This window comes from Balaenoptera borealis, assembly GCF_965194805.1.
Source record: "Balaenoptera borealis genome assembly, chromosome: 19".
NCBI classification, from domain to species: Eukaryota; Metazoa; Chordata; class Mammalia; order Artiodactyla; family Balaenopteridae; genus Balaenoptera; species Balaenoptera borealis.
In genome coordinates, this window is record NC_138878.1 from 4,163,249 (window position 1) to 4,186,675 (window position 23,427).

At 49.1% G+C, this 23,427-nt stretch overlaps 1 protein-coding gene across 2 annotated transcripts in view; it reads right to left on the bottom strand.

Moving 5' to 3' along the window:
* Positions 1-129: 129 nt before the first annotated feature.
* CRISPLD2 (cysteine rich secretory protein LCCL domain containing 2) overlaps positions 130-23,427 on the bottom strand; it is a 67,409-nt gene continuing 44,111 nt past the window's right edge. For both annotated transcript variants that reach the window (XM_082366875.1, XM_082366876.1), the window contains exons 12-15: positions 21,294-21,366; positions 18,843-18,918; positions 11,623-11,756; positions 130-2,605 (exon numbers count right to left, since the gene is read on the bottom strand). In XM_082366875.1, the coding sequence (XP_082223001.1) occupies positions 2,551-2,605; positions 11,623-11,756; positions 18,843-18,918; positions 21,294-21,366 (338 nt within the window). In that variant the 3' untranslated portion in view covers positions 130-2,550. The remainder of the gene's footprint in view (positions 2,606-11,622; positions 11,757-18,842; positions 18,919-21,293; positions 21,367-23,427) is intronic.

Genomic DNA, 23,427 nt, shown 5'->3' on the forward strand with positions numbered 1-23,427 from the left:
GCCCCGCCCCCCCCGCCCCACGTGATCCACGCACATCTCAGGTGAAAATACTGCAACAATTAGCATCCGGACGCCCTGTGCCCACGTTCCTGGGAGGAGTGGCGTAGAAAAAAGTAACGAGCCTGCAAGGAGGTTTTCATTGTTTTATTCTACAAACTGTTGAGATGTGTCCGTAAGAGATACGTCCCAGAAACGTTTTAGAAATCAAACCAGTTTTATTGAAACGACAGCAACGTGGTCCCTGTTCATGCGAAGCACACACAACATTTACAATAAACTTTTGTACATAGGAAGTAGTAAAATACATCATTTTTCATAGAAAAAAGCACACACGTAAGCTGCGGGCTGAGTGAGCCTACAGACAGTATGAAAAATCAGAACACGATGGGGAACAAAATCAGAAGGAAACCAACACTTTTCATTTTGGGGGGCCCAGTAACACTGTTGGCCGGAGTTATCATGTTTTTATGGGTGAAGTGCTGAAGGCACGATGGCCCTTTAAACACGCTAAATTAGAAGGGGGTCCCTGATTACAAGGTCTTATACTTTGTAGCACTGTGTCCATTTCCGGAAGATAAATGGTTCCAGTTTCAAAATGTTTGTGAAGGTGAAGAAGACAGCAAGGTCTGGCTCTGGGCGAGGAGTTTCTAGCCCATTAGAGGGGGCGGTTAATGAGGCATTCGGGAACTCGGGAATTTTATTTCAAAATGAGAGCGTCCACTCACATTGGACGTTTCAGATTCTCCCTCCGGTAGGATGCTTCAAAAGCAAACCTACTGAAATTCCCCGGGACTGTCACTAATTCTAAAAACCCAAGCTTGCAGTCTGGACGTGGCCACAGACACAAAAGCCTGGTGACAAGCGAGAGTCCGACAGCATAATACCTAGCATCCAGAGGGTTCCAAAGACTCAGATCTTTGGCGGGAACTAGACGCGGTATCTGACAGTCTGAGCAAATTCTTCCACACTGACATTTGGAGTCGAACAGTCAGTACTTATGAATTAAAACAAGCCCACAAGGCACAAAGCAAAAACAGTTCTACTCATTTCAGCTCTGTTAAGCTAAGAGTTTCATTACTTTTACAAACTCCTTGGGGGGGGGGGCGGGGAAAGCTATTTACCTTCTGTTTCTTCACTAATTAGGGTTGCCCTGAAACAACACACCAACTTGGTTCCCCAGGTAGAGTTCCTTGTCCAGACTATCTTAGGTTTTGTTTGTCTGTTTGTTCGCTTTAAACTTTCTTCTAGTTCTTTTGCCTTGGAAATATTCTGATGGAGAGTGAAATCAACTTTGAAATCAGCATTCACGAAAGTGATCTACTGGCCAGCCTGGTGGAGGAGGGTGGAATTTCACCTTCTGCAAAGAAATGCTATTTACAAAAGGGTATTTTATTTCACTGTGGGTTTTGGGTCTAGGCTGATGAAGGAGTTTTGTACAGTGATGGCAGCCAGAGAGCACCGTACTCCTCGGAGCCTCAGGAACATTTGGCAAGAACTGTTTCACAAAAACAGGAAGAGAAATCCTTCTAGTGTGTTACCATCTCTCGTTGTTATGCCGCAGGACGTTTCATAACTGCAGGCTGTCCCTCTTCCCAGAGCTGCTAACCTCGGCGAGGAATGTACCGAGGAATGAAGCCATTCCTCTCATTGCTAAAAAAATAGGTCATCCGACGGATGGGAAATCTGCACAATTCAGTGCCATTTTTTAAAGGCAGCAACAAAACAGCCCTTCTTTGGCTGTTCTTAGACATCTCAGTGGAACCCACAGAGACAAGGAGTTGGAAAGAAAAAAGCGGGCTTCAAACAGAATTGTTTGCCAAGCAAAGACCCTGGTGGGAGACACAGAAACCAGTCTGGGCAGGACGTGAGCCACAGCAGGGAGGGGATCAAGAAAGGGTCCTGGTTCATTAGTCCTCAGTGAGACCAAAGGTCACGGCAGCAAATAGATGGGCCACGTGGACGAAGGGAAGGACCAAGACAAGATATATCTCTGGAGTTACGGCTGAACTCGAAGTAAACCAGCACTGCTGTGCATAGAACCAGCCCGCACACAGCAGGACGGGAACAGGACAGGTGCCAGGGCAGAGTCCCCTTGTTCCGGCCCATTTGTCTGACCAGCAAACATGAAACCCATTTTTCTCCATTGGTAGGGACGGACTGTGTTTTTTAATGTTTTAAATAGCTACCTTCTACTCCATCCCTGAAACTCCCCCCTGAGCGTTCTCAGTTCGCCCCTTCCCACACGCCTGAATGCCTCACAGCATCAGCTCCAAATCCTTTGGAATCCTCTCTCCATCCACAAAAGAACACCTCCCAGGGGGAGACCCCCGGGCCTCGGCAGGATGGTCACTGGCTGTCTGCTCAGGACCCCAAGGATGCTCCCCCGTGCCAAGCTGAGACCAAGGCACGGCGGATGGGACACAACGCCAATCAAAGGAAGTTTCCTGACTCTCCATATCCCCGGCCCACCCCCCAAATGACAAAATAAAAATAAAAAGCGAACCCCCGAAGCACTCTTGAAGACGCCCCCTTCTCCCCGACCCTGCAAGCTCACTGCCTGACGGCAAAGATCCGGAAGGCCTTTCCGTCTCGAGGGGTCCTCAAGCTGAAAAAGAAGGGAGAGCAGATGTTACCAAAAGATCTGCAGGGATGGAGCGGGGAGGGGGGCGGGGAACTGGGTGTCCCCAGGTCCCTGCGGTGGAAGAAGCATGGCCGAGGGACACTTCGCAAAGCTGTTTGGAGCAGAGCATGCCCCAGCTGGAAGCAGCTGGCAAAACCCTTTGCCTCTGCAGACGCGCCTGGGTCTCAAATGAGGTCAGGGTTGTTAACTTGGAATTTGCTGGCCCCCGTCTGCCTGAACTGAACCCAGCCTCCAAGACTTCTGCCTGGTTTTTGCTACCACCTGTCAACCCAGAGAGTGGCTACCTGCTTGACCGATGAATAGGATGGCATTATAACAATAATGCACGTGCTCCTGTTACTAAAATGGGCACACCGATCCGATCGGGCTCAGATACTGTGCAAAGGATTTTCTATACGCCTTTACCGCCTTCCGATGAAGAGCCATTAGTATCCCTATTTTGCAGGCAGTGGAGAAATTAAGTTTCTTCAAGGTCACACAGCCAGTAAAAACCACCCTCTCAAGATAGGAGCTAAATCCCTTAGCTAACTGAACGCCTTTAAAAAACAACAAACAAACAAACAAACAAAAACTTCATTAAGATATAACATGCCATGAAATTCACACTTCTGAAGTGTACAATTCAATGATTTTTAGTGATTTTGGGGGGCAGGGCTCGTGCAATCATCTCCACTATCCAGTTGTGGAGTGACCCCGGCTGCCCTGCTGGTTTCTCGGAAGCTCAGATTCCAGCGCCCTCCTCAGGCCTCTGGGCTACAGGATTTCCCTGGATCCTCTGCCCCAATGACGAGTCTGGGAGAATCACCCGGGGCTACGAGGCGCTCAGCTGTTCCACGTGGTGGGGAAGCCACACGGGGGACCATTGCCAGGGTTTGTGATGCTGACTCATTACCAGCAATTCTACGGACGGGGCAGTGGGTGCCTCCATGCACAGGGCCCCCCGACAACCCAGGGACAAGGGGCCACTCAGGCTGTCGTCCAGGCAGGTACCCTAAGGTTCCTAGAGGTCCTGCCCAGTCCTATCAAGCACCCCCATTGAACAACCGGCCCACCCGGAAGGCACAAGCGGGCCCCGCTGAACCGGGTGTGAATTTCTCAACACGTCACACAGCTGGCCGCCTAGGTATCATGTGACACCAGCTGTGGTCCCTTCCACTGCTTCAGGCAAGGGGGGGTCCCTATTGTTCAAGCTTCAAACATTTACTGAGCTCTAGTTCCACTAGGAAAGTTGCCAGTTGTGTGTGTCTGATGAAAAACAAGTGTGATCGGATAGATTATAAAATAATCTCCTTTTCTAAATCTTGCCCTCTGACTCTTTTTAGCCTAGTTTGTAGCTCCCACAGGTATACGAAAAGGAATGTAAATTAGCACAGCATTTCTGGACAGTTTTCACAAAAGGTACTGGATGAATTTTCTAAAAGATATTGAAAAATTTTCGTTAACGGGCATTAAAAATCCTACAAGCAGTTCTGAACAAATAGCTGAACTCAGCGTTCTGTCTGTCATTCAACCAGTGTTTACTGGAGACCTACTATGTGCAGGCATCAAGTTGGGTGTCAGGGACACAGGGTTAACCAGACCGATGGGATTCTTGCCTTCATGGAGCTTATACAGTCTGGGGGGTGGGAGATCAACAGCTAAATATGTGTGAGAAATACAACAATTTCAGACAGTGGTGGGTCCTGGGAAGAAAACAGCACAGGGTGACGGGATCAGATTAGATCGGGGAGGAGGGCTACTGCAGACCCAACAGCGGGACGACGCTTCCTCGGGCAGGTGGCATTTGTATGCAGGTCTGAACGACGTGCGGGCCCAGCCATGGGAGGTATAGGAGCTGGGAGGGTCCGGGGTTGGATACCGGCAGGTGCAAAGGCCCTGAGGCGAGATCTTGGTATCCAGGAACAGAGAGAAGGCTAGGGACAGGCACTGCTGTGACGAGGAGGGTGATACACCAGGAGGATGGAGAAGCGGGTGGGGTGGTGGTAGGTGTGGACCGCCCGGTAAGGGGCGAGGATTTTATTCTCAGCCCCAGGGGGCAGGGTATCAACAGGAGAGAGACACACCGTGCATCCCAGAAAGAAGTCGATTTGGTAGCTGTGGCTACTCTGATAAAAGGAAGTTACCTAAGAAAAGTGTGGGGAAAGCACACGGGCTTGTGCAAAGATGTCCTTTGCTGTGTTGTTTACAAGAGCAAAAGAAAAAAAGGAAACAACCCAGATGTCAGTCAGCTGGGTGAAGGAACGATGGTCTGGCCACACAACGGAATAGCGTGGAGCCACAGAAATGACGGTGTGGCTATGTCAGGCATTGGAAATATCAGAAAGACACTCACAACCTGTTGCTGATTGAAAAAAAAAAATGAACAGAACGATGCAGAGAGTCTGATCCCTTTTTTTTGTAGAAACAAAAACAAAAAACAAAACAAACACATAAGAAATAAGCTGTTAGTGTGTAAACAAAAAATCTGGAAGGGAACATACCAGAATGTTTACAGTGGGTGTTTCTGGCTATGGGGTTTTCCATGATAGTAATTTCTTTTCTCTCTTCTTTTTTAATTTAAAAAAATGTTTTGGCCACACCGCGCGGCACGTGGGATCTTAGTTCCCCAACCGGGGATCGAACCCGCGCCCCCTGCAGTGGAAGCGCGGAGTCTTAACCACTGGACTGCCAGGGAAGTCCCATGATAGTTAATTTCTTAATATTATTTTCGCTATTTCTTGAAGTTTCTCTAATCTTATTATGAAAAGTAGGGGAAAAAAAGGAAGGAAGGAAGGGAGAAGGAGAGAAAGGAAAAGAAAGAAAGAGAGAGAGAGAGGAAGAGAGAGGGAGGGAGAGAGGAATGGAGGAAGGAAGGGCGGGATGGATGGAAGGGAAGGAAAACCAGCACAAAAATCCCCTCGCAGAACTGGGGAAGAACCTCAGCTGGACTGAGAAGCTTCTGGGGCATCCCCTTGGGCTGACTTAGCGGCCAAGGGTCGCTGACCTATTGGATGAACTGGGATGGGTGCTCTGGGAAAGGTCGAGTGTCTGCAGCCTCGGGCGGTGTCACCCGCCCAGCCCCGGGGAGTGATTCCAGGCTTCTGATGGCCACTCACCCTGCCCTCGGCTCCAGTGCCCAGCTCTTCGTGCCAGCGGCTGTACCCGGCACACACACCACCATACCCCAAACGCCACCTCCATCCTTTAAGTAATCCTACCCCGTCCATGCCTCACAGCCCCACCCACCCCGAGATCTCTAGGGCTCCTCCCACTTACAGAGAGGGAACCAAGGCTCTGAGAGGGGATGTGATTTGCCCCAAATCCAACACCTGTGCCAGGTACAGCTGGGAGGTGGACGCAGGTCTGTCGATGCTCTGGGACCCTTTCCTAACCCTTATCCTAAATGGGTGGGCTGTGGCCACGCCAGCCCTGAGGACCACACTGGCCAAACCCGCATCGCAGTGGGGGGGACTCAGAGGCTGGGAGCCCCTCGGAGGTGGGAGGTTGCAGGCCCGCCAGGAGCCGCAAGCATAAGGCTGCGTCCTGGAGGCTCACTCCTGCCGGTGAAAATTACTCAGGGAGGAATTGATCGGCGTGCAGCAGCACACAACACAGACTGGATTAAAGAGAGAGGACCACCAGCCATCTGTCCTGGGAGGGACGGAGGGGTCATCCACCAGTTGTCCGCTGACCCCATGGAGTCATGGAACCCAGCGATAAAAGGATGGCAGAGGATTGCTCTTCTGGCTTTTAAATGTGCAATATCTTGTTTATTATTAGTATCACTTATATGTGCACACGTACATATTTGTATTTATATATGTGTGTGTGTTATACATATATATACAATTTTTCTTTTTAAGATTCTAACCCTATTCTCCCACAGTCTCACCCTCTACTGATTTCCAGGAAAATTCAAGAGTCAGACACAGTTTCAGATCTTATCTGTTGGCCCTTGGGGTGGTTAATCTATTTCTCTGAGTCTCAGTTCCCACATATGTAAACAGGGTCTATAAAAGTACCCCCTCCTCAGGGACCCTGTAGGAAGTGAATGAGCTTATCCAGGGAAAGCATCTGAGTCAGTGCCTTGCATTTAGCCGGCGCTCAAAGCCATGGGCCATGGATACCGTCACCCTGCTAGGTTTAAGCCTCGTTCTCCCATCAGGAGAACGGTGGGTACGTGCACGGCGATGAACAAATTATCCACACAAAAGCCCAATCCCCAAGGAATCATCAAACCTCTTCATCTTATTTCATGAAATATGAAATATTGTTTAGAGAAAAAAATTTCAGAGCAGGGTGTATACACAATCTCCATTTTCATTTTTATGTGTGTTGCCCAGGGGGAAAAAAAGGCCTGGAAGAGCTATAAATAAGCAGTTAACAGAGGTTAATAGGGTGCCTGCAGGAACTCTTTTTTTCTAATCCCTAGACATATTATTTAAATAATAAGTGTGTATTTCTTTTCTAATAAGTATTTTTAGGGTTACAAACAAGTATACCTTAGGACTGTAAGGCTCACCTCAACCCCTTCTGGGAGGGGCCTGTGCCCCAAGGTCAACGACTTGTCTGCGGTGAGGAGTCATGTGTGCTGGTTACAAGCATGGGTGCTGGAGCAGGCGTCCTGGGTTCAAGTCCTGGCCCTGCTGCTTGTTGGCTGAGTGACCTTGGGCAAGTCGCTTTACCTCTCTGTGCCTCCCTTTCCTTACTGATAAACTGTGGTCCCCGCCTCACGGGGCTGTTGGGAGGGCGAGATGAGCTAATGTGTGTACAGATCTTAGAGCGCTGGGAAGCGGGTACAGGGAGGGAGGGAGACGGCAGAGGAAACCAGTCCAGCCTTGGTCCAGCCGGCCTGGGGGAGAGTGCTAAGCTCATTTGATCTGGAAATAACGGCTCAATGGTTTCTGCTTCCCAGAGTTTCTGGACATGTCGAGAGATTTTCAGACGCCCAACCCTCGAGACTCCCGGAGCTCACAGTGGCTACCGAGTGCTTGAAATGCAGCTCGCCCAAACTGAGATGTGCTCTGTGTGCAAGATACCCGGTAGGTCTCCCAGCTCTTATGAATAAAGGAGAGGGCAAGTTTCTCATCAATACTTCTTCTATTCATACGTATTGAAGATAATATTTTTGATACACTGGATTAAATGAAATATACTCTAAATTCTCCCTTCTGTTTCTTTTTACTGTGATTACTAGAAACTTTAAAATCCCATATGTGGCTCGCGGTACGCGTCTGGGACGTGCCGCGGTAAACAGAGGCCCCTGAGGATGAGGAATTTTGTCTCTTCTGTCCCTGCCATGGCCCCGGCCGCGAGCACAGTGCCCAGCACACAGGAGCTGCCCCAGAAACGCTAGCTGAGTGAGTCTACTGTTTGGATAAAGGTCCATCCGCATATATACCATCAACCTCTGTAAATAGGTTATATCTGTTAAAACCAAGTGACCAAGGATGTTATCTGTCATTGTGTGGCATATTTCCCAATCTCATTCTAAAATCTGTCTTAAAAAATGGTCCTGGTCTCAGAAAAAATCCTGAAAGGATATTCATCCAGATGTCCAGCTTCTTTCCGAGAACATTTGGACAAACCCTGGTCCCAACATCTAAAGCTCTTCCACACCCCTTTTCCTTCCCTTCCTTCATGGGCACGTGTGTGAGAGAGAAAGTGCCTGTCCTCTTACATTATCCCAATTCTGCATGGTCATCTTTCAGAACTTTCAGGAAATCCTCCTCTAAAAACAGACAATTGCTAAACCAAAGCCACTCTGAAGCAGAAACAACTTTTGGCCCATGTCCTGAGGATTCTGTATAGGAGGTTTTGTTTGTTTGTTTGATGGATTGAAGGATTCCCTAAATTTAGAACGCAGCTTGCTTTGAACGGGTTGCTATATGTCCAGTGTCCACGTCTCCCTTGGGACCGCTGTGACCACTCCAGGGTCCCAGCAGACACTGGGGACAGAGCCACCCTCTGGCCCCAGGCTGGGTTCCCAGAGTTCCTAATGGGAACAGGCTCTGGGGAAATTTCTCAGCCCTCGTCTCTACGCAGAGGGCCACTGAGGTCCCATCTAAACGAGGGGAGGATGGGGCATGGCCCTGCCTGGGGCATCCAGATGTCTCCGCAGGACCCATGTCACCAGGGAGGCACCTCCAGATAGTAAGATGGGGCCCCGCTTGGTATACTCAGCTCCCTGGTACCTCCCTCCATAGCCATGATGCCTGTGCCCTGCTACTGATGTTATTATTTCTGCATGGTCTGTCCCCCAACTAGATGATAAGTCCCACCAGGGCAGAGATCAGCCTGTGTGTTCCCTGCTAGGTCCCAGTGCCTGGGACATCGTAAGGGCTCACCACGCGTATGCCACCTGATGGGCGAGCGCAGGTGGAAAGGACGGATGCCAGGGCGAAAAAATAATTCCTGTAGGATGCTTTTGCCCTTGGCCAGAAGATAATCCATGCAGGCTATTTCCTACAATCGAGTTACTTGCCCCTACGTGAAAAGAACCATAGCGTCTTGAGGTTTGCAGCAGGCCTTAGAGGTTATGCCATAGCAACGAGGCCAGCGGATCTATCAGACGCTTCCTCAGAGCCACTGGGTGAGTGCTTTGCACATACTGTCTCATTTAATCCTCACAGTAGCCACTGATAGAGGAGGAACCGAGGCGTGGGGAGACTGCCCGCCCAAGGACACCCAGCTGGGGAGCGGTGCGGCGGGGCCGCAAACATCATCGGACCCTGTGTGCCCTCCTGGCCTGGCCTCTTCCCTCTGTACGTGCAGGGCGGACTCTATCTTCCTGGTGCCCACGGATCCCAGCACCGGTCCAGGCCACCCTGAATACGTAGTAAACCAAAGACCCTTCATCACAAACTATCAGAATCACGGACCGTGCCGCCTGTGTGCCAGGGGCGTGGTCACCCTTGCGTCACCCTCACAGTAGCGGCTCTCCCCCTCCAGTGGGCATCAGGACCCCCGGAGGGCAGATCCACGCAGACTGCCCAGCCCGTTCCCCGAGTGTCTGTCTGAGGTGGGCCGTAGGGTGTGCTTTCCTAGCGAGCTCCCCATTGATTTGGATGCCACTTGGAGACCCACTGTTTTACCACCACCCCAGGGGGTAGGTGCTATCATTTTCCCCTCTAAAGCTTGGGAAACTCACCCAGACATCACCACAGATTTCAGCACGCAGGACCTACTCAGGGGGAAAGGGTTCGAGAAGGAAGGGAAGCAGCATCTCCACTATACTTATTATGACAGCGCAATTTGGGCGGGTCCTTTGGGCAGAGAGAACTACAGGTGGCGGGGGAGTTAACAGGGGGGAAGAAGACACTTTGGGGGAGCCCCTCTCAGTCCCTAACCCTCCCCAGACACCCACCTGTGTCCCAGCCCTGGGATGGGGGTGGCGGCTGCTGGGGTCTCCTCTCTCTAAGGTGGGCATAGAAAACAAAGCCCAGCCTACCAGCTTCTCACCAAGACAGTTTCTCTTAAAGGGGCACCAAGAGCTCAAGAGATTGGTGTCCTGGGATTTCTTTCCAGCCTGGCCAGGAAATTCCACCTAATCAGCTGCTTCATTTCCCTCCCATTAAATCCATGGAATTTCCCTTCATTAGGCTTCTCCCAGAGGGTGCAAACTTTGAAGGAGAAAATGCAGACGCTCTGAACTCTAGCTCTTCGGGGCTGACGGCCGTGACGGTGCAGCTCCCTCCCCACCCTGGGATTCTGCATCACTTGATTCTGCAGGGTCTTCCCATACAGCACCGTCCTGAGGCTCAAAGCACCCCAGGAGGCTGGGAGGGTGGGGACAGCCACGAAGCTCCCTGGAGCCGTGAAAGCCCAGGCTTCAAGGGACCCAACATACTTTGTATTCTTGATTTTACATTCCTTTTCTAAAGCGGTCCCTCAAATATAAAATCTTCAGCATTCCCCTCTGGTATGGGCTGAACTGTGGCCCCCCAAGTTTATCTGTTGAAGTCCTAGTCCCCGGTACCCTCAGAATATGACTGTACTTGGGAGACGGGGACTTCAAAGAGGTGATTAAATTAAATGCGGTCATTAGCGTGGGCCCCAATCCAATGTGACTGGTGTCCTGGCAAGAAGAGCCAGGCGGGGTACTTCCCTGGTGGCACAGTGGTTAGGAATCCGCCTGCCAATGCAGGGGACACGGGTTCGGGCCCTGGTCCGGGAAGATCCCACATGCCGCAGAGCAACTAAGCCCGTGAGCCACAACTACTGAGCCCGCGTGCCACAACTACTGAAGCCCACGTGACTAGAGCCCGTACTCTGCAACAAGAGAAGCCACCACAATGAGAAGCCCGCGCACCGCAAGGAAGAGTAACCCTCGCTCACCGCAACTAGAGAAAGCCCGCGCACAGCAACGAAGACCCAACGCAGCCAAAAATAAATAAATAAATTAATTAATTAAAAAAAAAAAAGAAGAAGAAGAAGAGCTAGGCAACATCTCCATCAAGCCTCCCAAGAGCCCCCTGAAGGGGAGACTATGGTTATCTCCATGGCACAGGCGAGGAAATGGAGGCTCCGGTGGCCTGCTCAAGGTCACAAAGCTGGTAAGAAGCACAGCCTAGTCTGTTGCACTCCAGACTCGGCTCTTATTTATGTAACGAAATGCAACTACTTTCTGATGTAGCTGTACATAACCATTGTGTGACTATAATTTGATCCCACTGTTTTGTTGGGGACGTGGGCAGGGGGACGCACACACACATATAGAAAAAGGACCCTTCTTTGGGACACGCACCAAAAATCTCAGCAGCTCTCCCAGGTGAGACGTAACGGATGGTTGTTTTCCTTTGGGCTTATCTGATGCCTCTAAATTGTCTACAGAACATGTGCTGGTCATAGAAAAAGTTCTCATTGTGAAAAAAGAAAGGAAGAGAAAAGAGAAGGACGGGCTTGTCCTGGGTGTTCTGATATTTTAAAGGGCACCCTCTTTGGCCCTCCTCCAACGCCCCTCACTGGCCTTGGGTGTCGAGGGTCCGAGGACGCAGCCCTACCTTTCAGACTGAACTCCGTTCCTGAGAGAGCCCACGTAGATCTCCTTTTTGTCAACAGGCATCACGTCCACGTAACCCCCGCTCTCGTTCCTGATGACTCCTGCATGCACGGCGGTCCTACAGATGCTTGAACTCTGAAAGCCCAGGAAGAGCTGTGATCAGTGTCAAGGTCAGGTGCTCGGGTGAAGCCCTGATGGGGTCAACCATTACTTGGCCTCCTGGCTGGTGGTCAAGGAACCCCTAGGAAGTAACCACGGCCTAGGAAGTAACCGTGGCTACCTCGATTCCTCAGTGGTCTCTCCAGGGAGACCTGGCCTCATCCATCCATTCATTCATTTGTTCATTTTATCGACAAATATTATCTGAGCACCTACTATGTGCCAGGCACTGTACTGGATACAGGAGGATTCAGCGGAGAACAAAATAAAGACTCTGCCTTCACGGAGTCAAGGGAGACGGACAAACAAATACACAAACAAGGGATGCAGGCTATGAAGAAAACAAAACCAGATCATGAGATAAAATGACTGGTGGAGGGGTCTCTTTTAGAATGGTTAACAAGCGAAGACGGCTCTTGATGTGACATTTGAGCTCAGATCAGAGTGACAACACGGGAACCAGCCACAGCCATGGGAATATCTCTGGGCAGAGCATCCCAGGCAGAGGGAGCAGCTCGTGCAAAGGCCCTGGGGTGGGAATGAACTTGTCATGTCCAAAGTACAGAAAGAGGGAGAGGGTGGCTGGAATACAGTGAGTCCAGCAGAATGTGGCAGGAGACGGGGAGAGGTGAGAAGGGGCCAGTCACGTGGGTCTGTGAGGGCCACAGGGTGGGGTCTGGGTTCATTCCAGGTGCCAAATGAGCCACTGGCTTTCAAGCAAGGGTAGGATGTGTTGTTTTCTAAAGTCATCAAATCATCTAATTCCTGGGTAACAAAATTGTCGAGTTAAACTTTCATTAGGGTCTTAACTTATCCAATAGAAAAATGGTCCTCAGATTGGATGGTCTGAGAGTAATTCATCAACATTTCCCAAAGTTGGGGAAATTCATTCAGGGGTGGGGTGGCTGGTGCCTGCTAAAGATGCAGGTTCCTGGGCCTCACCCTGACCTACTGACTCAGAACCTCCCCAGGTGAGGGCCAGCTGATGCTGACACCCACTCAAGGTTAACAACCAGGTAAGTAGCACCCTCCTGCCTCTTCCACAGTCCTTGCATCTGGCCTGTGCTGGAACCTGACGCCGGCCTTGGCAGTGAGTCCCCACCCTCACTGCAGCTCAGAGCCACCTGCAGCATCTTTATGTGAAGATGATGGCCAGGTGCCCGCCCTTCCCATCCCTCCCCCCCCAGATTCAACTGCTCTGGGGTGAAGCCCGAGACTGAGTATTTTAAACACTTGCTGGGTGACTGTCAGGTGCAGCCGGGGCTGCAGACATGAGTGGAGCTAATCCATCTGTGGGGCGAACAGCCTCCTTCATGGTAAGTGGAGCTATCGTCGACTCTGAGCTTATTAAATACCAGCCTGGGCTGCCTTTTGTTTGTCATCTCATTTAATCTTCCAATGACATGGGGGACTACTGTTATTCCCACTCTACAGGCCAGAAAGCACAGGCTCAGTGAGATTAGATGACATTGCCAACGCCCTGCAGACAGTTCAGGGTTTGGTAGTGATTCCAAATGAGATCTGGCGGACGGCAAAGTCTGTGCTTCTATGGTCGGCAGAATAACGGCCCCCAAAATGCCCAGCCTCATCCCTGGAACCTGTGGATATGTGACCTGACATGGCACAAGGACTTCGCAGATGTGACTGAGTTAAGGACCTTGAGATGGGAGAGGATCCTGGATTACCCACGTGGGCCCAGTGGAATCTCAGGGGTCCTTAAAAGAGGGAGGTGGGAGGGTCAGAGGCAGAGAGAAGCAGCATGAGAAAGACCCAACAGCCTTTCAGACTGTCAGCTCCTGCCACGTCCCTTCAAATTCCAGGTCATTCCAGACAAGTTACTGGTTTTGCAGAAGAAGGAAAAAATGCTCACACCAGAAGGCCCCGCCCTGCCTGCTCCCTGGGAAGTTAATACTGCTGTTAAAAGGTGGAGAGTCTCAGAGTTGAAAGGCACCCCATACTAAACACGGGAGAATTGGATTTCTTGGTTTCCAGCACTAATTGACTTGAGTAACTGAAGGCCAGTTTTTCTAACCCCACACAAACATGTCTTGTCTTCAGTAAATAAATTAAACGGATGAGGGCAGGGTTCCTTAGCCTGAAGTGGGCTCTGGGGGTGTCTGTGGGGCCCTGAGGCTACAGGCATAACTCTGTGGGCCTACAGAGTCAGCAAGAACTTTCGAGGTTTTAGCACCGAGCCCAGGAAACCCCGCATCCCAGGCAAACTGGGATGGTTGGTCAACCCTGTCGGCACAAGGAAGCCTTTTTATCCCCCTGGAGGAAGGATCCACAGCTTTTCAGTTCTCAGAGGGGTTTGTGCCCCCAGAAGATTAAGAAGCAATAGATCTGCTGCTATCTAAAAGAGAGGCAGGGAGACTTTGGAAATGAAATGATCATTGTAGAATCCTTCGAAGTTCGCTGTGAGTGGGGCTGAGCGGTGGAAGCGAGCGTGGGCGGGGCTTCTCACCGGCAGGCAGAGCTGGGATTTTTTTCTGTCTCCCTCAGTATTGCTCACTCTCTGAGTTACCAGCCCCAGGGCCTGCCTGGGGAGGCACATCCTCTGACGGTAGCTGCCAGGAGGTGGGCGCTTTGGTGCTGTGGCCTCTGTGACAGTCCTTTGCCCCGTCCCCGGAGGATTTCTGGGCACCAGAGGCACAGAAGTTTCCCATGATAACATCAAGCCGTGGGAGTGGAAACCACACACACACAGCCTGATTCTCCTCCCTGCATGGGCCCAGCGATCACTGCACGCGTCTTCCACCACTGCCGGACAAACCCTTTCCTCCCCTTTCCCCCTCCCCCTTCCCACCCCTCTCCTCTCCCTGCTTCTTTCCCAGAGGCACAAGTTATCTGCTTTCTCTCCTCAGGACCCAAGGCAACACCGATATCTGAATATTTATTAACAACCACTATCAACAAAGATCTAGTCTCAGCAACCCTGTCCCCACCACTTGTTGGCTGTGTGGTCTTGGATGACCTATTTTAACCCCCGGAGCCTCTATTTTCTCAGTATAAAGTGAGGATCAGGGTCTTCCCTGGTGGTGCAGTGGTTGAGAATCCGCCTGCCAGTGCAGGGGACACGGGTTCGAGCCCTGGTCCGGGAAGATCCCACATGCTGCGGAGCAACTAAGCCCGTGTACCACAACTAATGAGCTTGCGCTCTAGAGCCCGTGAGCCACAACTACTGAGCCTGTGTGCCACAACTACTGAAGCCCGCATGCCTAGAGCCCGTGCTCCACCACAAGGGAAGCCACCGCAGTGAGAAGCCCGCGCACCACAACGAAGAGTAGCCCCTGCTCGCCACAACTAGAGAAAAAGCCCACGTGCAGCAGCGAAGACCCAACGCAGCCAAAAATAAAATTAATTAATTAGGGCTTCCCTGGTGGTGCAGTGGTTGAGAGTCTGCCTGCCAATGCAGGGGACACGGGTTTGAGCCCTGGTCTGGGAAGATCCCACATGCCGCGGAGCAGCTAGGCCCGTGAGCCACAATTACTGAGCCTGCGCGTCTGGAGCCTGTGCTCCACAACAAGAGAGGCCGCGATAGTGAGAGGCCCGCGCTCCGCGATGAAGAGTGGCCCCCACTTGCCGCAACTAGAGAAAGCCCTCGCACAGAAACGGAGACCCAACACAGCCATAAATAAATAAATGAATAATTTTTAAAAATTTAATTAATTAATTAATTCATTCATAAAGTGAGGATCATCATGGGTAACCCTTTTGAGCATTTACCACGGTGGGCCCAGTTCTAAGTGTTTCACATGATTGATATGGTAATGTCCCAGTAACCTACAAGGTGGGTATTATTATTATTATTATTATTATTATTATTCCCTCTTAACAGGGGTTAAATGACGTGCCCCAAATCACTGGGCTGGCAAACAGCAGAGCTGCGACTGCCACCAGAGCCAGCAAGCTGCAGACTACTCTACAGGGCTCAGTAAGAACCTAAGAGGGCCCGTCGAGACGGTTAAGTAAGATCAAGGGCCAAATGCAGGCTTGCACAAAATAAGTGCTCAACAGATGTTAGTTGATAAGACAAATATCACCATAATCATCACTCTCACCACCACCATTATCAAAAATTCTCAAGGGACTGTCATCTCTAACCCAGTGGTCCTCAATGTGTACTCCCAGACCAGCAACATCAACGTCACCTGGGAACTCGCTGGAAACGCAGATTCTCTGGCTCCACCCCAGACCCCGTGAGTCGGAAACGCGTGGGGTGGGACCCGGAACTCTGTGTGAACAGCCCTCTGGAGGATTCTGATGCATGCACGAGTGTGAGAATTTATCCAGCCACCGAGGGAGACAGGACAGATAAGAAAACTGAGGTTCAGAGCAGGGAAAGGCTTGTCCACCATCCCACGACCGGTAAATGTCACAGCTGGGGCTTCAGTTTGCATCTTCTGACCCAGACTTCGTTCGTAGGCTACACCCTGCTGCTTCTCCTGCCTGCAGCTCACCACAAAGCACGGGCTCTGCCAGCTAGTGCACTCCGGGGGAGCAGGCAGGAACTGCAGGCATTATTAGGCCCTTCGAAGGTCTGGAGACAACTCTCCCAAAATAAATCTCTCAGCTACACAGACATTTTCCAAAAGGCATCATCATTTCCCAGAATACAGAGTGACCTAGAAACCAAGGCCAGAAAAGAACCTCTGAAATGGAGGTAGCTTTCTCTTTCTCCCTTTCTTCCTTCCTTCTTTTATTCTCTCAAGAGCTGTTTAAGCACTGACTACTGTAGTATTTTTGCTGATTTATTCTTTCAACAAACATGAATAGAACAATTATTGTGTGCCAAACCCTGCCATGAGCACAGTGGTTCCAAAAGCTCAAAACCCTAGTGAAGAAGTTAAGAGACTGTATACAGGTTTTCACAAACAGGCCTGTTCACACCTGTGTATTTTTGAGTGTGGGTGCATTCAAACAAGGCAGGACAGGGTAGGGAAAGAACAGACCCTAAGGCAAGATACACCCTCATTTGCATCTCGCCTTTGCCATGTACTAGCTGTGTGATTTGGGGCAGGTTATTCTGAGCCTCACTTTCCTTCTCTGTAAGACGGGGATAACAATACCTAGAGAGTGTTTTTTAAGAGCCTAAAACATAGTAAAAAGTAGCCTTATAATATTACCAAATTTTCATCAAGTTCTCCTTGTATTTCTAAATGTTTTTTTCTTTTTCTCTTTTCTTTTTCTTCTTTTTTTCTTTATACATTTAGCTGCTACACTGTTTGGAGCATACAGATTTGATTTTCGTATCTTCATAAATTGTACCTTTTGTGCCACTGCATAACGAATTGTCTTGTCCCATTCAGTATGTTTAACTTTAAATTCCACTTCATCCGAGAGCAATATTGCCACTCCTGGGACTTCCCTGGTGGCTCAGTGGTTAAGAATCCGCCTGCCAATGCAGGGGACACAGGTTCGAGCCCTGGTCCGGAAAGATCCCACATGCCACGGAGCAACTAAGCCCGTGCGCCACAACTACTGAGCCCATGAGCCACAACTACTGAGCCCACGTGCCACAACTACTGAAGCCCGCATGCCTAGAGCCCGCGCTCCACAACAAGAGAAGCCACCGCAATGAGAAGCCCGTGCACCGAAACAAAGAGTAGCCCCCGCTCACCGCAACTAGAGAAAGCCCGTACGCAGCCAAAAATATAAATTAATTAATTAATTAAAAAAAAATATTGCCACTCCTGCTTTATCTACTTGTTTCTTTGTATTTTGCTGGAATCATTTTGCTCATCCTTTTATACTTAAAGCACTTGAAAATCGAAGACGCTGTCTTCTAGTAGCAGATTTTGGCTCAAACATTTAGGATAACAATTGATATACATTATTTTACTCCTTCATGAAACTTTTAGAGCTCAATTTTGAATTAGCAGCTTTCAAGGAGAAAAAAAAGACTCATTTAATCGGGAAAGAAAAAAGATGGGAGTGGGGGGCAGGTAGCCACGAAGGTCGCTTTGACTTTGCAGAACTCGGTGAGCTCACATTTACAGGCCTCCAGAATAAATGAAGGCAGATGGGGGCGAAGGTGATGGTCGTGGGTGAGGGAGAACGGTAGAAATGAAGGCTGAGTAAAAATGTCAGCTGGGGATGAGCAATGCTGATCTCCTCATGGACTTTTAAATCTAGAAGATTTCCTGAACTAGAAAATCCCAGCTCTGGCTCATTCTACAGAGATATAAGCAACTTGGCCAGAAGATCAAATAGTCTGTTGGGCAGAACTGTGACCACATTCACATCTTCTGGGTCACCGTGTCCCTAAACCCTGGACCACTGGAGCGAGCAGACTACTTTCTGTAGGATTCACTTCAGAAAAATCAGGCTATGCAAACTAAATGTTATATATAGGATGGATAAACAACAAGGGCCTACGGTACAGCACAGGGAACTATAGTCAATATCCTGTGATAAACCATAATGGAAAAGAATATGAAAATATACGTATATATGTGTAACTGAGTCACTCTGCTGTACAGTAGAAATTAACATAACACTGTAAATCAACTGTACTTCAATAAAACTTTTAAAAAAGAAAAATCAGGCTAAAGCTTCCTTGCTAAAGTTAGGAGGGAAAAATGGAAGAATAGACTCCAATATAATAAGAGTGGTTATTCACAAGTAGTAAATTGGAGGTAGTTTGTATTTTCTTCCGTGTGCTTTTAGCTCAGTGTGTACACAGCCAAAAAGAAATGCAGTGAGTAGAGTGGATGAATAGCTATAAATGCATCAGAAGAGCCAGAAAGGTTATTAAATATCTGGGGGAATGAAGTGTGGAAGCCTTCACATGAAAAAAGCACGTCAGTAGAGAAGCAGAATTCAATTTACCGAACTCTGAAGCCATCTGTGTAAAAGGAGGTACACCTGTGTCTGTATTCATTAGCACACATTGGTGGAAGTTCAAGTATTTCTGTAAATGGAGAAACTAGGGCAATGGTAGCAAAAAATGAGTGATCTAAATTTAGCTAGAGGCACAGGAATGGGATCTCAAGTTTCTGGTGTCCAGACCTTGGAATGTGGTTTCTGTGGGGTGGCAGCTGAAAAGGCCAGAATACTCACGTCTGCATAGATGTTGGTTCCAAGCACAGGAGCCCAGTAGGATGGCTCATCTTTGCAGTGCGCCGGACAATGAACTCTGGAAAACAAGAAGCATTTAGGTGATGGTTATAATCAGCAGAAAACAAAATTTCTTGAGAAAAGCAGCTGGCCCTCTTTATTTGAACGTCAAGATTTAAGTACTTAGGTGAAAGGCAACTACCACACGGTTTACTCTTTAAGAAAAAAATACGCCTCTCCTACCCTAGCAGTGATAAAGATATTCTTCCTTAAAAGTGCATATAGAATTTTAAAACCCCATATGGGGAGGCATAAATTGGGAGATTGGGATTGACATATATACACTACTATATATAAAATAGATAACTAATAAGGATCTACTGTATAGCACAGGGAACTCTACTCAATACTCTGTAATGGCCTATATGGAATAGAATATAAAAAAGAGTGGATATATATGTATAACTGATTCACTTAGCTGTACACCTGAAACAAACACAACACTGTAAATCAACTATACTCCAATAAAAATTTTTTTAAATAAATAAAATTTTTTTAAATTGTAACTAAAATGAAAGGTTTTAAAGGTTTTTGGGTCATTTGCTGGTTGATTACTTGATTAAAATTGCTGGTTTACTCAGTGTACCTTAGTAATACATGCTTTCTGTTTCTTTTTTCTGACCAGTCACTTATTAATAAAATGGAATATCTTTATGGAAAAAAAAAAGCCATACGACAAGACCTGTACAAACAGCAAGGTGAAAGGAAATAAAAATCTAAGAGAGGGGAGTATGGGATTGTAAGGGCTTGTTCCTCCCATTCTTGGATGTCGGCTGGTTCATACTGTGGCTACATTATGGAGATTACAATCAATAGATTTTTTCAAAGGCCACTTCCCTGTGTAGGGGAGGAAAGGGTGGAGGCCTTCACCTCCGTGAGTCACATAATATTCCAGGCAGGGGGCACTGATAACCCGGGGCAGGAAGGGTTAGCTCACCGCTGTGGCAGTCAGCACATCCCTGCCATAGGGGATGAGGAGAGGGCCTCAAACTGGAACCTCTCACACCAGGAAAGAGCGTGAGCTTTACTTAAAAAAAAGGTCTTTTGTCTTTATCCGGAACAGGTACACCATGGGCTGGAGCCCAGGGACCAAGGAACCAAAATGGCAGCCGGGAGCCCTCTGGCTTGCGAGTAGCAAAGGGGAGGATTCAGGAACCCCATCTGGTCCCCTCACTGGCCCCCGCCCGGGGCTCTTCCCTGCTCACACCTTGGGGTTCTCCACCTGTTAGGTTTTTGTTTTGTTTTTGTTTTTGTTTTGGCCATGCCGCACAGCTTGTGGAATCTCAGAGCTACATAACCCAGCTTCTGACAGGATCTAACAGGTATTTTGGAGATACTCCTTCTTTTGTTCTGATGCACCCTCCTCCCAAAACTCAGCCAATTAAGGTTTGGGCAGATGCATGTAAAACCCACTCCTTAGACAAACAAATTGCGGTACATCCACAGAATGGAACGCCACTCGGCAACATGAAAGGATAAACAAGTCACTGATTCACTCAACAACACAGATGTGTCGCAAAGCACTGTGTAGAGTGGAAGAAGCCAGATACACAAGCCTCCGAGCTGTGACGGCTCCATGTGTATGAGATTCCAGAAAAGGCACGATTGTAGGCACAGAAAGGAGGTCAGTGGTTGGCAGGGATATGGGTGGGAGTTGGAGGGAGGGGGGCGGACTACAAGAGAACTTGCTGGGGTGATGAAAATGTTCTCTGCCTGGATCGTGGTGTACATTTGTCAAAACACATCGAACTGTATCCTTTTAACAGGTGGCTTTTGTTGTGTGTAAATTATACCTCCAAAAAGCTGAGTTTTAACGAGCTAGTTCTCAAGTGACCCATAGAAAACATAACCGATCAAGTAAAAGAATCAAAGAGCTGATTCGAAGGGGACCAGTGGCACCCAGCTTCCAGAGTTCTTGACTGATCTAAGAGGCCAAGAATGACAGGTCCCAAGGCCTGTCTGGGGGCTTGGGAAGAGCTTGGTGGCAAATGAAGTCAAATACTTTCTCCTTCAAGTGGAGGTGACATCGACAAGGGCAAAGTCATCTTTTCAGTTAAGTTCCCAGAGCAGGGCCCTGGGGCCTGGCTACACACGGGGCTCGCCCAGAAGCTTCTAAAGATGTGGGTGTCCTGCGGGGCCACGCCCGGAGACGGGGATTTGTTCTTTTAACGCCTCTCAGGCAATTCCAGTGTGCAGCCAGGGTTGAGAACGAGTGGTCTCAGGGAGAGGTCAAGGGGGTCCTTGACTCGGAGCACAAAGCGACTGACTTCCTAGGTGGACACACAGCAGGGCCACGTCTAGGACTCAGCTGTGCATGGCAGTGACCCGCAACCCAACCTGGCCCTTCTTCTCTCGGCCCCCACGTTTGCCGATCCAGATGCCAGGGAGCCTTACCTGGGGCAGTGGGTCCCCGGCCTCTCATATGGGCAGAGCTGGGCCACGGTGGTGTAGCAGTCTAGGTCCTGCTCTGTGAACAGGAACACATAGGGGAAGGGTCAGGTCACGGGCAAGCCTGGGCCTCAGGCTACTGGCCTGTGAAACAGGCTGCTGGACAGCGGGTCCTAGGGGTTCCTTGGGCCCCCGAACCGGGATGAGAGCCGGGATGAGGCCCCAGTGCTCCCAGCACCTCCCCCAGGGGCACTCTGGGGATGAGATAAAGCCCAAGGCCCAAGTGTTTTCACAGGTCAAAGGTGTCAGCACCCTAAACAGTTTCTCTGTGGGGCGAGCAAACTTTTCATTTGCATCGTGCTTTTCCACCTTGAAGCCTCTGCCTCTACGTTATCCTGCTGGAGCCTCATGGTGGGTATTATACTCATTATACAGATGGGGAAACTGAGGTCCAGAAAAGCTAAGAGACCTCCTGAGGCTGCACAGGGCATGGTTGAGGGTCCAGGTTTCTAATTCCCAGCCTAGAGCTCTTTGCTCACACCCTTCCCAAGGGGCAGGTGACTCTTTCCTTCAAGGTCACACGTTGTGTTTTAACAACAGATGTAAGAAAGCGGTTCTAATACTGGCCACCTGTAGTCTCTGACAGGCTGTCCTTGTCCAGTCCAGGGCTCGGCAAACTCTTTCTTAAAGAGCGAGAGAGTAAATATTTCCAGCTCTGTGGGCCCTCTGGTCTGTGTTATAACCACTCAACTCTGCCATCGTAGCAGGAACCAGCCACAGACAATGTGGAAAGGAATGGGTGCGGCCAGGTGCTACTAAAACTTTATTTACAAAACAGTCAGCGGACAGGATTTGGCCTTGAGGGTTGTAGTTTGCCCACTCTTGGTCCCGCCTATCACTTGGATGGGCCAGGGGTCTATGCAGCAATCCAGCAAGGGGACTGGTTTACTACACCAAGGGTCTGCTGTACAATGGGATGCTGGGGAAATCATTAAAATGAGGTTTAGAAGTCCACCTAAAGGCACAGAAGACTATTCTTGATATTATTTGAAAAAAACTCAGGTTACCAATTCCATTTCAATTTTAAAAAACATATCAATGTATACATTACCAATGTATATACTCTTAATGCAGAGGGAAAAGAAACACTACAGATATCCACCAAAATGTTCAGAGCAGTTATCTCTGAATGGTGGAATTTAGGTCTTTTTTTTTTCAACAATTCTCTGTATTTTTTAATTATCTGGAATAAACAGACATTACTTTTGTAACAAGGGGAAAAGCTGCTATATGTTTTTATAAAGATATCTAACCAGATATTCTTGTGTCCAGGGTAAATGACAAGAATTGCTTTCCCAAAGGAAGAAAGGGTCAGTGGGCAAGGGTCCAGGGGAGGGTCCAGGGGAGGGTGCTCGGTGGGGCACCCTGGCATCCCGGCCTGCCTGAGACTATTCCAGTCAAGTGCCCGGTCTGGGCAACTATAACCCAGACCCCAGTTCTGGTGACAGCGTGCTCTCCCGTGGATGCATGCCACCTTGCCAAATGAACATCCCGGAGGCCATACAAAAAGCTGGGCCAGAGGCAGCAAGTATGGGCCACGGACTTCCCCACGTTTCCCTCTCTTGCCCATGGCAGACATTACTAATCTATCAAGCTCCGTGCTCTGCTGAGCCCAGAATGAGGCCTCAGAATCCTTCTTAAAACAACGCTCCAGGTAGCCACTATCACTCACTAGAAACTGACACTCCCTATGCAACCTATTAGCTACTCTAGACCCAGGCATTAGTATTTCTGTGACAGTCAGCTGGGAACCCATGCCTGTGTTTCAGGTTAGCTGTCTAGGTCCATTGCCAAGTTCAGATTTTTTATTTTCACCTTGCCCCACGGTTTGCGGGATCTTAATTCCCAAACCAGAGATTAAACCTGGGCCACAGCAGTGAAAGCGCCAAGTCCTAACCACTGGACTGCCAGGGAACTCTCCCTAAGTTATGATATTTTAAAAAATTAGTTAAAGAATCGACCTCCTCAGGAACCTCTTAAACATCTTTACAAGGCTGAGAACAGCAATGTCAGCAGACATGGTAAACATTAAATCAATAACTAAGAGGAATGAAATTCCAGGGAAACCCAAGATAACCTG